The sequence below is a fragment of the Anguilla rostrata genome, chromosome 3, assembly GCF_018555375.3.
Source record: "Anguilla rostrata isolate EN2019 chromosome 3, ASM1855537v3, whole genome shotgun sequence".
NCBI lineage: Eukaryota > Metazoa > Chordata > Actinopteri > Anguilliformes > Anguillidae > Anguilla > Anguilla rostrata.
This window is the reverse complement of record NC_057935.1, coordinates 39,518,005-39,533,384: the sequence shown is the minus strand read 5'-3', so window position 1 is coordinate 39,533,384 and position 15,380 is coordinate 39,518,005. Positions and strand designations below refer to the sequence as shown.

The 15,380-nt window shown below is 43.4% G+C and overlaps 1 protein-coding gene across 2 annotated transcripts in view; it reads left to right on the top strand.

Moving 5' to 3' along the window:
• Window positions 1–15,380, top strand: part of vps8 (VPS8 subunit of CORVET complex) — a 101,157-nt gene that overhangs the window by 4,408 nt on the left and 81,369 nt on the right. The window contains exons 1-17 of one of the 2 annotated variants that reach the window (XM_064327532.1): window positions 314–667; window positions 1,109–1,177; window positions 1,258–1,388; window positions 1,561–1,657; window positions 1,927–1,959; window positions 2,051–2,105; window positions 3,874–3,998; window positions 4,693–4,779; window positions 4,913–4,980; window positions 7,321–7,474; window positions 8,194–8,253; window positions 10,504–10,611; window positions 11,068–11,148; window positions 11,321–11,491; window positions 12,166–12,240; window positions 14,497–14,532; window positions 14,617–14,707. In XM_064327532.1, coding sequence (XP_064183602.1) covers window positions 596–667; window positions 1,109–1,177; window positions 1,258–1,388; window positions 1,561–1,657; window positions 1,927–1,959; window positions 2,051–2,105; window positions 3,874–3,998; window positions 4,693–4,779; window positions 4,913–4,980; window positions 7,321–7,474; window positions 8,194–8,253; window positions 10,504–10,611; window positions 11,068–11,148; window positions 11,321–11,491; window positions 12,166–12,240; window positions 14,497–14,532; window positions 14,617–14,707 — 1,513 coding nt within the window. In that variant the 5' untranslated portion in view covers window positions 314–595. Of the gene's footprint in view, window positions 1–313; window positions 668–1,108; window positions 1,178–1,257; window positions 1,389–1,560; window positions 1,658–1,926; window positions 1,960–2,050; window positions 2,106–3,873; window positions 3,999–4,692; window positions 4,780–4,912; window positions 4,981–7,320; window positions 7,475–8,193; window positions 8,254–10,503; window positions 10,612–11,067; window positions 11,149–11,320; window positions 11,492–12,165; window positions 12,241–14,496; window positions 14,533–14,616; window positions 14,708–15,380 lie in introns of those variants that run through there. The other variant, XM_064327533.1, reaches the window with a different exon arrangement.

Here is a 15,380-nt window from a genome sequence, read left to right as displayed (position 1 = left end):
GGGGAGCTTCAGAATGTGCTGTTTCTCATTGTTATGGAGCACTTTATCCGTTAATTAGCTGATTACACAGTTAACTTCCTTACCATAACTGCTTGGGTCTGAACTGGAGTGAATTCAAACTGAAAACAACTGCCTAGAATCTTGTTTGACGGGCTCGTTGCCTAGCATTTTTATGCCATGTGATTCTCAGCGCTTCCTAGCATTTCATACAGTGGTTAACGTTTCAGTTTTTAAAATTATGGTTACGTAGCAGACTATAAAATGATGAAAGTTATGAAGAAAATATTTTACGTACATAAATCAAAACAAGACAAATTGTCATTGTTCAGTGTTGTTTAGAAATACGATTTTAAAAGGCTAATTTGAATATTTAACACTTTAAAAAATAAATCGGGACAGTCATGTAAAGCAAACTATTATACCCCTTGTGTTTACTAGGAAGTGAAGTCGTGACGTTGCTAGCAGTATGGCTACGCCACTTCCGACAGAAACAGAAGGATGTCAATGGCTGCGGAATATGAACACGGCTCCGCCAAATATATTTATTCTGTTGTGTTTTTTTGTTTATTTAATATTGTATAGCTAAAATTCAGATATGTCGGAATCGCCAGATACGCGCAGTTTGGTTTCTGCGTCTTCCCAGCTGAATTTAATGGACATAGACGCGGTGAGTGCCCCAATCGCCTCCTCTGTTTCGTAGTCGCCTAGCCCATTTGAACGGAATGAGAAATAAATAACCTGGTTGCTGGCAGTGTAACGAAAATCCAGGCTGTAAATGGGACATCGGCATTGTCAGAATCTGCGCAAGTATTGTTTCCGGAAGTGTTATGTTGATGGGTTGCTTGTGTCGACTGTACGCATTGTAGCCGATTGCATATATTAGAATAAGCATCTCCAAAGATCTTGACGATCACGTTATGGTAATGTGCCCAAGACTATATTTTATTTAAGATTAATCGTGACCAAAACCACCGGTTGTCATTTATTATAAGGGAATTGTATCTTGCAATTTATGGTAGGACTTCCAGATTAGATATTGTGAAAGGGTTTCTCTCATTGAAACAATACTAATGAAGAAAATAATAAAATGATGCTATGACCGTTATAGATTGATGACAAAGAGTTTGATATCCCTCAAGTGGACACTCCTCCCACGTTGGAAAGCATTCTGAATGAGGTGAGGAGTACACTCCAATTCCCCGTACCTCTAGTCTTTTGCGTCCCACTGCCACCTATTGCTCAACACCTGTGTTTCAGCCGGAGGATGAGGAGGAGCCTTTTGTCCTGGAAGACACGTACCTGCTCAACACGGAGAACATGGACGCCCACTCCTGCGAGACGTCCTCCTTGGCCAGCTCCGACAGTGGCGACCGCACGCACCTGAAGAGGTACGCTGGCTGGATTGTGTGTGCTGCAACAATGATCAGTGCTGTGGATGGGCAACTTGTGACTCTGCCCTGTCTGCATGCGTGTGTGTGTGTGTGTGTGTGTGTGTGTGTGCTCATGCGTGTGTGTGTGTGCTCATGCGTGTGTGTGTGTGTGTGTGTATGTGTCCGGCAGGAGGAGGAGGCCGGTGGAGAGCACTGCCACCGTACACGGCTCGGTACTCCGGCACAGCACCCTGAAAGGCATCTCTGCCCAAATCGTCTCTGCTGCTGTGAGTGCACTGTCCCGGTGCTCAGACACGGACGCATGGACATAAACTATAATTACCTTTCTGAACATTCACAGACACTCTTTAATGTTTATTGTAAGGAAACACAGACAACTCTCTTTAGTGTGTATTGTAAACATACACAGACGCACTCTTTAATGCCCATTTTAAACTGACATACTCTTTAACATCCATTCTCGACACACACACTCACACACACACACACGTTAATATCCACTATAAATAATTTGTTTTTTCTTTTGTCATCACAGGACAAAGTTGATGCCGGGTTGCCCACAGCAATAGTAAGCAATGGTTTTTTTGTGGAATATCGTAGTTTAACTGATTCCTACACTTTTACATCTCCCTGCTGATTGCTCCACCCTTTGCTTGCAGACAGTGTCCAGTGTGATTGCGGTTGGGACGTCACATGGGCTGGCCCTGGTGTTTGGTGAGTGCTGGTGTTTGGGCATGCTCACAATCAGATCACCCTGTTTAAAGATGAACAAAAACAGGCTCTCAGTGGCACAGGTTAGCATGCTTATTACGTGTTGCCATTCCGTGTTGGAGGAATTATGGATCATATGCTTTTCTTAGCAAGGTAGCATTTTTATACATTCATACTGGCTCCATACTGCATTGAATATACAGTAAAAATTGATTTGCAGGATGCTCTTAATCCATATTGTGTGTATCACTTCTGTGACCCAAGTCTGCATTTATTTATTCATTATTTAAAAAGAACAATCAGTAACTATATGTGAGCTCTTATTTATTTTTCACTTTGCATGGTAATGGTTGGCTTCCTTCCCTGGAATAATGTAATCAGGGCTGGTATATGTCAGTGTTTTATTCTATATTCCTTGGTCTGTCTCCCTGCTATGACCTGACTTGTTTGGGATGAACAGGAAAAGGTAGAGTTGCTTGCTCTGTGTTAGTATTTTTGCCATCAGCCATTTGCAGGCCTCAGCCTTGTGAACTTTACCATATCGTACCAGTTTGAGTTCACCCATTTGAAAAGACAGTAGTCACGCGTGGTTGGAATGTGTGGCTCCATAAGCTGACAGCATGTTTGTACTTGTTCATTTTCCCCTGAGTGTTGAGCATGCAGTCGAACGCCATTTGAGTTTCCAAATGATGCAGTGTTTCTGTTGTGAAAGAGAAGCGACAGATGAGAAAAGTACGTGCTTCTGGCGTATTTTGGGCACGGCCATCTGTGAGATCGTCTGCTGTTAGTCTGTAGGAAGCCTTCTCTAAATCAAGTCTTGTAGTCAGTCGGTAATGAAAGACACGGAGTGAGTGTAAATGAAAAGCAGCAGAGGCCCAGAGAAAGGCCTGCCTTATGAGCATGGGGCCTCGATGGGCCCACAGGGTGGGGTTTTCTCAGCCTCGGTCTGTGAAATCCGGTGGAAGTGAAAGTGACTTAGTAGTTATACTTTTTATCTTTTGAATCAATATAATTTCGACCAGATTGGCTTTATTAACTATCTTTGACAGATTCAACTGGCTCACCAGCGCACCTCTAAAAACATGCTGTCCTCTGGACTTTCAAGGGTTTACTAAATGGGGATATTCACCTAAATCAAGAGAGTTGGGTGAAAACGTATACTCAGGGAAATTTTCAGTGTTGAATTTACTTTTACAGTTCACTTATGGTTCCTAATGGGTAATTCTGGGGGGAAATGGCTCCTTTTCGATCTTGACCTCTCAGATCTTTCTTTTGCTATTTGCTGTTGTCAAACTGTAGGTCTTGAAAATAGAGGTGAGTAGGCCAAACTTGGAGTGAAAATGAACACTTTGTCCCTAATGTTCTTGATAATAGTTTGTGCTTTTTTTTCCCTCTAAAGTGTACCAATGGTCATTACCCCAAGGTTCCATTATGGGCATCAAATATGAAGAAGATCTGTAAAGTCAAGATAGAAAAGGAGCCTTTTTTCACCAGAATGACCCTATTGGACTTGACTCTGTTAGAATTTAATTAACACTGGACATTTTACTGTGTCCAGTCTGGTGAGTTATGTTCAGTAGAGATAACGTTGAGGTTTGCTGGGCGAGGCTGAGGAAACGCTGCTGCACACGGTGTTTGTTTCGTACTGTGCTGCTTATTTCCTTCCATTTTGCTTCATTGTTCAGCTGTTGTTGAATGTGTGTGCGGCTCTTACTGTTAAGAGGTTCCTGGTGGGGGCTCCTCCTTCACGCCCCTCCTCTTCCCCTCGCAGACCCCAGCCAGGCGCTGCGGCTGTGTCTGGGCAGCACGGCGGTGGGGGCGCAATACGGCGCGGTGTCAGCTCTCAGCATCAATCACGACTGCTCTCGCCTGCTCTGCGGCTTCGCTAAAGGACAGGTGAAACACGCGCGTGCCCTCACTCACACACGCGCGCCGCACGTGTACACACACTCACACACACTCACTCATGCACACACACACACACGCTCACACACACACACTCACACACACGCTCACACACACACTCACACCACACACACCACACACACACACACACACACCACACACCCACACTCACACACACACCACACACACACACACCACACACACACACACACCACACTCACACACGCTCAACCACACACCACACACACACACACATCACACACACGCTCACACCACACACACACACACACACTCACTCATGCACAAACACACACACCCGCACAAACGCACACACACACGCCACGCACCACACACACACACACACACGTGCCGCACGTGTACACACTCACTCACACACACACTACACATGCACACACACACACACACACACACAGACAAATGCGCAAGCTCACACATGCACCACACAGACACACCACATACACATACAGACACCCGTGCATGCACACACACACACACTCACATACACACACACACTCACCCACGCACACTCACACATGCACCACACAGACACACACACACACACACACACACGCAGTAACATGAAGAAAATATCAGTAATATTTTATATCAGTAATATTTTTTGTCAGTTGTACATAACGTTCATGTCCCACTCTCCTGTACACAGATCACCATGTGGGATCTGGCCAATGGGAAGCTTTTAAGGACCATCACGGAGGCCCACCCCCCCGGTACTGCCATCCTGCACGTCAAGGTACAGCTGCCTCATGGGCCTCGACCGGCGCGGGCTTCTCGGGAGATTTCACTGGAAATGAAGCAGATTTTCTGTTCTGTGAATTATTAATTATTCCTCTTATTTCCGTAACATGCCTTTCTTTGCTTCTCAGTTCACAGATGACCCAACGCTTGCTGTCTGTAATGACAGCGGCGGGTCGGTGTTCGAGCTGTCCTTCAGGTAAGACCGGTACACATACACATCAATTCACAAGTGCTTTCCTGTCAGATATGAGTGTGTGTTCAAATGTGAACCGGAAATGGTCTATGAATATGAGTCCAGAAAATGTTAATGGATTATGAGAACAATTCTGCTGACATCTCTTAGTGAGGGTTGCAACAGCATTGTGCAACTGTGCAACTGCCCTAACCTCTGTTCCTCCCTGCTCCCCAACATGTCCTCACACGTGTCTTTGTCAGCCTCATAATAGTTCCCGGCTATCGGCAGAATAAGTATCTCTGCGGCTTACTTGTGAGGTTTCTCGCTAAAGAACAGGTGGCAACAGGCACGGGGTGGTGAATCCGTGTTTCACAGTGTACTGTATGACTTTGTGCTGCTGACTTTGGAGGGTTTGTGTTTGGTGAGCTTCGGTGGTGCAGAAATGCTACTGTGATTACTCAAGCCTGGTATCGTTGGTGTGCAGTAATACGGAGTTAGCGTGTCTGTATGCAAGAGGTCACACTGTGTGTCCCTGGTCCTTACGAACAGTGACACAGGGGTTATGTCACACACGGCATCCTCTGAAGCTGCTCTGAAGCAACATCTTGTTAGCCTTGATGCATACAAGCCAGCATTAGTCAACACACGGATTGCATGGGAATGCGGATCAGTTTTTAAAATGTAGATTTTCAACTCAAATTTTCTATTGTAGATTTTCTGATTATTTGGATACACATACTTGTACTCTCATGAATCAGCTAGGCAGTAAACTTGGGAGCGAAACTAATCAATCTGAAATTGTAATAACGTGATTGTAACAACATGTACACACGCATTGCTAGCAAGCTAGCCTGGCTAGATGTATCAACAACTATCATTAGCAAAAACTTGAAGCAGTGCTAATGTCAGAATTTTTAAAGATTGACTGCTTGGGGCTGCAGATCCACTTGTGTCATTTCGAAAGATCAGCATTATTTCCTCTGGCATAATGCCATGCCAGTGAGTCTCCTGGAAGACCACCGTGATATTTTTATTTTACAAAATAAAGTAAGATTTGAATGGCTCCGACCCCTTAAAATTCAGTTGCGAAATTCACTGCTGTGGGAGTCAAATGATTGCTTATTGCCCTTGCACTACCTTGGTTCTCATCTCAATCTAACTTCCACAGTAAAATAAAGGTCAATGTTCACGCTGTATGCTGACATCATCCCATATTCTCAGAATATGGAATATGTATTTATAGCAGTATCACTTGTGGGAAACAGGGGGCAGTAGAGGAGTGCTGCAGTATTAGCTTATGTGTAGCATTCACATTCAAGCAGTGCTGTATGTGACATATTTGGGTGATTTTGGAGCCGCTGGTATAAGTAATGGACGGGGCATTGTGTTTTTGTCCTAGCCGTAACTGTTTCCATCCCTTGACATTATTTCGATTTGCCAAAACAAGGAAACTTCAAGTAAAGCTCATTTATTGTGTACAGTAGCAGGTGTTTATTTTGCAACTGTTATAGGTTACAGCAGCTTTTATGTACCGAATGCAGTCTCTTTTATTAAAAAGTAGCTGTTCTGTGCAGAATCTTGTGATTAATGTACAAGTAGCTCATATTTACAAATTTTATTTATTAAAATTCAGCTGTTATGTATGCAGGCACAATTTGAACAGCAGTTTTGCACTAGAAATTTCTGCTAAATAAGTGACAGAGAAAGGATTTTTGTCCTCAAATGTTCATCAAAATATTCCCTTTATGTTTCCAAAGTTGTATGTCTGGATTATTTCCAGTAAACATTGATTCATTGATATTATATACAGCCCTTTCTAACTGCCACATTTCTCTCGGTAAAGCATAAATCTTTTGAGTTGGTTGGTTATTTGTGTTTTTATGTATGTACGTTTCCAACTTAAAAAAAAAAAAAATATATATATATATGAAATGTAATTTCAATCTGAATCATTCGTAGACTTTGTGGTCTTTCAACAAATTATTTTCATTTTTTTACAGCCAAGTTTATTCCTTCCGAATATAATGTATGCTGGTCAGAACAGGTTTTCATTTTTGGGTGGTTCGACTGAACTGATACTGTTCTATGCTGTTTTAGACCAGTGTATAAGGTGTTCAACATAAATATTACTATAGACTGGTCTAAAACAGCATGTACTACAGGTCTCCTCGTAACCAGCTCTCTCTCTCTCTCTCTCTCTCTCTCTCTCTCTCTCTCTCTCTCTCTCTCTGTCTGTCTCTCTCTCTCTCTCTCTCTCTCTCTCTCTCTCTCTCTCTCTCTCTCTCGCTCTCTGTCTCTCTCTCTCTCTCTCTCTCTCTCTCTCTCTCTCTCTCTCTCTCTCTCTCTCTCTCTCTCACACAGGAGGGTTATGGGTGTGCGGTCGTGCGATACCCGCTGTCTCTTTAGCGGCTCGAAGGGGGAGGTGTGCTGCGTGGAGCCCCTGCACTCCAGCCCAGAGCTGAAGGACCACCCCATCACTCAGTACTCCCTGCTGGCCATGGCTTCCCTCACCAAGGTGCGGCCTCCCTGTCCGCGTGCCCGTCCGTCCGTCCGTCTGTCCTTCCGTCCGTACATCCTGCGTCTCCATCCTCTCATTATCCACAAATTCAGCTGTCAGATAATCCTCTCTGACTGTCTCTCTGTCTGTCTGCTCATCTGTCTATCCCTGTATCCATCAGTTCATCAGTCTAGCCGGTCCATCAATTCACCAGTCAATACTTTTGCATTTACCTCTTGCCATTGCCAGATCAATTGAGCCACAGAAAAACAAAGAGAACTTCAAAGCATTTTAGGCTCAAAGTGCTTTTAATCAAGTGAAGTCAGCGACGCCATCAATACAAGCACCGTCACATGCCCTTTTGATTGCAGATTGTCTTTGGTGTTCCACTACCCTTCGCTCATTCGGCTCTCAAGTGGACTTTTCATTTATGATTGTTTGCTTTGGGGTACCCAGACCACTTTGTATAACAACATATAATACAGACAGCACAATGTACTAGTGTCTCAGAGCCAGTGCTGTCTGTCTTCTCTGTGTTTTCTGTTGTGAATACAGCACTGTATTGGCTTTGTTCTGATACTGTATGTACAGACAATACGGTACTGAGGGGTACTCAACTTAGATTTGACAGACTATATTAGAATTTCATTGTTAGGGTAGATTGACCCTTCATTTAAAAATCCTGTTTTGGGGGGCATCGTAATGCGGTGAGATTTGAAACTGATTTTGTCTTTTAGATTTTAGTGATCGGGTTGAAACCGTCTCTCAAAGTGTGGATGACGTTTCCTTATGGCAAGGTGAGTATTCCTGACGGTTCACTAAGTCCCCTTAGTGTTCCACTGCACAAATGAAGCATTTTAAATGATGTGTTACTCTGCGACTACAAAAGCGATTATTTTGAAACCCGCCCGTAATAGGCTGTCTGCTTTAATTGGTATTAAAAATTGAGAGCAGTCGCTGGTTAAATTTGTTGCAAATGATTGTTTCGCTGCAGGCCCAGAGCCCTTCTGTTCGTGGTTATTCATGAGGGCGGAATGCCCCGTGCTGCTCTGACCACAGCCCTGCGCATGGCACGCACGCACACCTGGATTTACTGCATGTCTATAGGGGGCTTTTTACCAGCAACGTTAGCGTATGAGGACATTCACTAAGTGTACTAAGTATACAGTACAGTCACAACAGTATTTGCTCACTGGCACACCGTTGTACTGCCGCTGTCGACATTTCGAGAGAGTTGCAAAATGGCGGGTTCCTGCTTATCTCACTAGTGGGGTTCATGTGGCACCTGCTTGAGGCACGACAGTGTATCTAAGATGCGAGAGAGTAGGCGAGTGTGGACCCGAAGGTCATTTTCTAGCCGCCCGTTCGTCTGAAGACTGAACGAATTTAACGTAGCCTGCGGGCTTACCAGCCACGCGTCCAATTCACTCGGTTAATTAATCCCTGCGTCGTAGAGGTCACTGTCCACGTTGGGTTACATCGTCTTAAAGAACCCCCGTTTATTCACGAGGATGGGGCCGGACAGACGAGGCTGTCTGTTCCTTCTTAATGAAACGCCTTGAGCAATCAGGGTGTGGCGCAAATATAAAATGCAAATGCGTTTAAAACAGCAGATACGCTGTTTCAAATGCAAACCTTACAGATACTATCAGATTTTTAACGGTAACCAAAGCTGCCCTCGAATGCTGTTCTGTAACCATCCACGCAGCAGAACTCATTTTTAATAGCAGCTAATGATGATGTAAATCAATGTGTCTCAAACCCCTGTTTGCGCTGGTTTTTGTTCCAACCATAAGCTTTGAATTGTAAACAGCTGCTAATTGTTAATTAGACACGTGTATGATCTTTACCCTCTTAAAGCCACATTATGCCAGAAATGTCTGTATGTGTGCCCTAAAAATACATTTCCCATAGTCACCTCCCATGAACTCCCTTCAGTCAGACCAACTTCCGCTTTCATTTTCGTGCTGAATATACTCTGTGGGGCCAATTGAAAGAGGTTCCATTTTTAATTTATTCAGTTACAAACTGACAGGTGAAATCAGTTGGGAGTTTGCTGAGAGTGGAAATCTGCAGACTTCTGTGTCAATTCAATGGAGTTTACTGATAGCAAATGGCAACAAACCAAAGCTGCATTGTGCTAAAATGTTTTTAACCACACAGTTATAGTACTAAAAGTTAAAATTTTGTTTCAATTGTAATCGATTGGCTTTGACGAAAACCAGCATTCACAGTGGGCCCCTGGGACTGATGTTGAGAGCCACTGATGTAAATGATCATATGGAGCTGCTTTCATTTATTGTTTTCTTAAATTGTAGCTAATACTCTGCTAGCCTGGAAGCAAGGGGGTGTGCAGTCTGTGCAAGGCCTGCCGTTATTTGTGGCTTTTAATACCTCTCTTTGTAAACATTCCCAAAAGGGGCCACCGCATCCTTGTTTACAGAGCCGCCATTGATCATTGGAGGGTTTCTTTCTCCTTAAGTGTTAGTCTTAATTAATCTGAGTTGGCCGTGTGCTGAACTGAGTCGTTCACTGCTCAGAGAGGTCTGCAGGGTGGTGGGAGCCGAAGCGCAGAGCGCTGCGTCACGAGATTGAACTTGCCTTCTTTAGAAGTGTGTGAACACGTGGACTTAATGGTGTTGAGCAGGTGCATATGACATACGAACATAGAAACCCATGAACATATGAGCTTATGGTGTTGAGCAGGTGCTTGTTATTGCTTAAACAGCATTCGGTATCTTTGCGTGTGTGTGTGTGTGTTTGTGTGTGTGCATGTGCGTGTGTGTGTGTGTGTGTGTGCACTTGTGCGTGTATGTGTGCTGGTATCTGATGAGTTTTACACACTTAAAGGGGTGAAAGTGCCATCACCTATCTGTAATTACATTAGCACATCATTTTCACGACTTTTTGCCACTTTAAATAGCTCTCCAAACCTAATTCAGCACCAAACCAGTGCAAAGTTGCCCCTGCTAATACTGCACAGGGATATGACACTAGGTACACTGAGGTATACTGAGTTATACTGTATGATGTGCTGTTTTGTGCAGACTGATCCAGCCAGCGTTCCACAGCTTGCTTGGCAGTTTGTGGCGGTGCATAAAGCTGTGAATCCCATGCTGGCCTTCTGCAGAGGGGACGCTGTTCACTTCCTGTTGGTATGACACAACCTCTGCATGATTATTTGCACTTTCCAGGTCCAATCACAGACTGGAGAAAGACCTCCTGTCATGTATACGTAAATAACGTAAATAGTGATTATAAGATGTTTGTACGGCATACATTATTTTTGACCATAGATGGGAATGTCCAGTATGTTTGCACTATGTTTATGTTATGTTATGTTATGTCTGTTATGTTTTTATTGTTTTTATTGTGTTTATCTTATTTTATTTATCTATTTTATCTTCACTGTTATGCACCACCTGACCAAAACAAATTCCTTGTATGTGTAAACCTACTTGGCAATAAAACCTGATTCTGATTCTGATTCTGAACATTTTTATTATATCTATATATTAAATAATAAGTTAATTGACAAAATCTGATCAAATGTAAATTTTGGTCGCTGGTGCCGTTGTGATGCTCTCATGATTGTCTCTTTGTGTCTTCAGGTAAAGAAGGAGGAGTCGGGTGCTATCCATGTCATCAAACAGAGACAGCTGCACCTCAACTGTGACATCATCAGCCTGACCGTGAGTTCAGCTCCCTGTCTGAGCATGGTGATGGAAACGACTGACATTTTGACCAATTTTTTACATTTCATTTGTGATACGGTTGTTTTGTTTTGTTCCAATAAAATAATAAAAATGTATATTTTATCTGCTGTGTGTGGGTAACCATGAGCATGCGCTCCTTTGTGTGCAGTGGATAAACTCGCGGACCCTGGTTCTGATGGACAGTGGGGAGAAGCTCCATGTCGTGGACCGGGCCAGTCAGGAGGAGCTGGAGAGCCTGGACATGGCGGAGGTGCAGCTGGTCTACAACAGCAGCCACTTCAAGTCTTTGGCCACCGGGGGCAATGTCAGCCAGGCCCTGGTAAGACTCCAGTAACTCACATTGCCTGTCAATGAATACAAAAATGTTGTCATATCTAACATGGGGGGGATTTTTTCATTTATTATTGAGCGTAATATCTATGCAAAGGAAACATTTGTTTTATCAATGACATCACATCAAAATCTTCAGAGGTAAAGTGTGTAGTGTGAAGTGGCTACTGGACTGCCGTGGTTCGGTTCCTTCAGCCTTGTGTTTGATTTGGCCGCGGGCTTTGAAGATTGTACAAAGGGTCCCGACCCCTGTAAGGAGGGATCTCTCGTTCTGTCTCTCTTTCTTTTTTGTCTCTCTCTCTCTCTCTCGTCTCGCACACACGCTCGCTCTCTCGCTCTCTCCTTTCTCCCCGGGGCTGACTTCCATTACGGAAGATGTGTCTGATTCCCTGGCTTCAATTTCACAGCGATGAAGGTCACTAAAGCACAAGTAAACACTGCATTTTCTGCAGAGAAAACACCAGATGAGCTCCCTGATTTCTTCTTCTGGAGGCTTAACGCCGTTCCATTAGCAGGGTGGGTAAATGGGCTAACGGAACAGGGCCATTTTACCCAGTCTGCTCCCTGTTATCTCAACCAGATCCGTTGCCATGCTAGCGCTGAAGCCCTTCTCTCTGTGGTCAGAAACGGGTAATTGCAGTCCTTTTCTTGGCTCTTTTCTAGGCATTAGTTGGGGAGAAGGCGTGCTACCAGTCTGTCTGCAGCTATGGAGGTCAGATTGTCTATTTGGGAACTAAGGTAAAAGCATGCAGCGGCAATCTTTCATCTTAAATGTACGAATGGCTTAAATTCATACGGTGTTGTGTGAGTATTTCTTCATACGACACTTAATTATTTAACAGAACTTTGGACAGAGTAAAAGTCTTTTTTTCATTAAAATAATTTTAATCAAATGTCCCATTTGACACACAAAATACAGTACTGTGCAAAAGTCAGAGATCCTCCTTTTGTTTTCCAGTCAAACAGCCTTTCAGTGCAATAATTGTTTTTCAGTGTCAGCCAACAAGGAAACTTACAAACCTATCTGATATTACTACTGCATGTAATATTAGATATATCAGTATTTGTCCTCTCTTTCTTTTGTGCAACTTTATACCACTTTACGTATTCCAAGTATTCACTGTGTATTTCAGCTGTGTCCTCCCAACAAAGTTTAGTAAATGACGTTTGCCTTCAAAAGTGACATCCTAATAGACAACTACTCAAACACACCTTAGCTGCCCTGCAGCTTTCTTTGTCATGTGCATCTAAAATGGCGAAAGGGCATGTTTCTGATGAGATTAGATATAAGATAATTCAACTGCATAAGCAAAGTGAGAGTCAAAGGAAAATAATTGAAATAAAAACAGGAGTTTCCAAAACTGGAGTTCAAAAGATTATTGCAAGATGCAGAGAAAATGGGACTCTTACCAGTCATGCACAGTACTGTATGTCATATATTTCTTTAATTATTGAATAATAACAAACTAATAACAATAATTTTTCCTTGGAACCAGCATTCATGTGTCCTGATCAGTCATATTTCTTTCATATTTCTTATTCAGTTTTGCAGCTTTTTTCACATTTTGCCACACTAATATAAACAATGCAAGTTTCACAAGTGACAAGCATCACTGTTGCACAAAGAAATTTTCTTTGAAAATAAAAGTTCTTGGTTGCAGTGCCCTCTGAAATTACTGGCGTGTGTGCAATTTTTGTCTCTGAAAATCTACAACAAAAAATAACACCTATGAGTCAGTGTTTTGTTTGTCATGTTTGGCCGTGAGAACCTTCTTTCAAGGACGCCCCTTAATTACCTAAACCTGTTGTGCAGTTATGAAATGACACTGTGTTGTGCATCCACACTGTTCGTGCTCAATACCTTTCATCTTTACAACCTCCACGAAGTAAACATTGTAACATAAGCTTGCCCACTGAAAGACTGCTTCTTTCATTGTAACAGTCTTCCTGTATAATTCTGTTAATGCAGTCACCTTTTGTTTGGGCGGAAAAGTAATTATAATTGGTCTCTCATAATTAAATTACGGCTAATTACTGTTATATATTCAAAAAGAGCGACTACAGAGTTGTGTCATTATGCAGGATTGCAGGCTACCAATTTGGACTGCAGTAAAAGCAGTAAGAAGCATGGTGCTTTAACATTTGCGTGCTTGGACATTTGGGAACATGGTGACTCTTATGTTAATCAGTATAATTTGAATAATTTATTTGCCCATTTTCCTACATAGGCACTTTAGTTGCAAGGGAACTATCAAAGCCCCCTTGCACACCGGATAACAGGTCCTGCATGCTGTATTCGATTTGTATTTAGACATTCCAGGCTGTGAATATGTAGTGAAACAGGTGTAAGGACCTATAGTCCCTTGCAATGGAAATTAATGTGGCTCATTAACCTTGCAAAAGTAAACTTTTCTCATTTCTCATGGAAATTAGCCGGCTGCTAACTTAAGCAACACCTCATGACATGCCTTAACACAAATCTGCCAGGCCAGCAGACCCGAGGATATTATGTATATTCACTAGAATGCTTTGTCAGAACTGTCAACTCCCACCAGCAAAGTCAGCCAGATCTCATAGACACCCGGAGGAATTGTAATGTGATGCAGCGTGTGGCACAGGTGAGACTGCACTGTAGAATGCATTAACATTGGTCAGTGCGATTAAAGACCCTCGGCAATATTAACATTTAATGCCAGCTGTTCTGAAGGGTATGGGATCCTTATATTCCTTTTGGCAGTTTCCATTTTCCATTATTTTCCCTGGGTGCGTGTGCCTGTGTATGTGCACGCGCCTGTGTGTGTCTGTGCGTGCGTGTGCATGCACGTGTGTGTGTGTGCGTGCGCACCTGTGTGTGTGTGCCTGCCTGTGTGTGTGTGTGTGTCTGTGCATGTGTGTTTGTGTATTTCTGTGTATGTGAGAGCTTGAGGGAGAAAAATAAGCAGAGCAGTCACATATTTGTAAAATCCATGTTTTTTTTCTTCTTCTTCCCGACAGTCTGTCCACATAATGACACTAAGAAACTGGCGAGAGGTAAGTGCTGTGTCTGCGGAGTGTGTTGTGAATCGCGCGCTGTTCTGAGGCACGTCCTCACCTTGCTGTGTGCTCACATTGCAGAGGGTGGATTGCCTGTTGAAGCAGGAGAGATTTGTGGAGGCGCTGTCTCTAGCCTGGTCTTTTCATGAGGGCACTGCAAAGGCTGTGGTTGGTATGTCTCATTTCCTTTATGTCTGTGCGATTTCACTGTGTGTGTGATCTCACCGTCGGTATGATTTCACTGTCTGTGTGATTTCTCTGTCTGTGCGATTTCACTGTGGGTGTGATCTCACCGTCGGTATGATTTCACTGTCTGTGTGATTTCATCGTCACTGTGATTTCACTGCCTGGTATCAGGGGAAGGCACAGAGATGGATGCCAGCAGTCCAAGACGCTCTGGCACTGCATTGTTTGCGTTTCGGCAACCGTGCAATTTAGTGTCTGCTTGACACTCTATTTGACAAAAGAAAGCCTGCCCTGTGCACACTGAGGACTTTCACAGAGTCTGAGGGCCTACGCACGCAGACCGAGGACTCTGTGAAAGACCATGTGCATTACACTCTGAAATTGCGCATGAAGACTGTGGATTTACGTATGCACATTTAGCACTTACACACAGACACACACAAGCTGTGAACTACACTGACACAGCATTTACCACACAGACTGAGATCCTAACCATACACACGACAGGCTAGCACACAATGATCCAGGACCTTTACAGTAAGTATGCACTGAGAAATGAGGCACACATAGCCTGTGGACTTGATCATATATACTCTTGTCTTACAGTATGCACAGACTGAGGGCTTGCCCATACTAAGACATGCCACACACAGACCAGC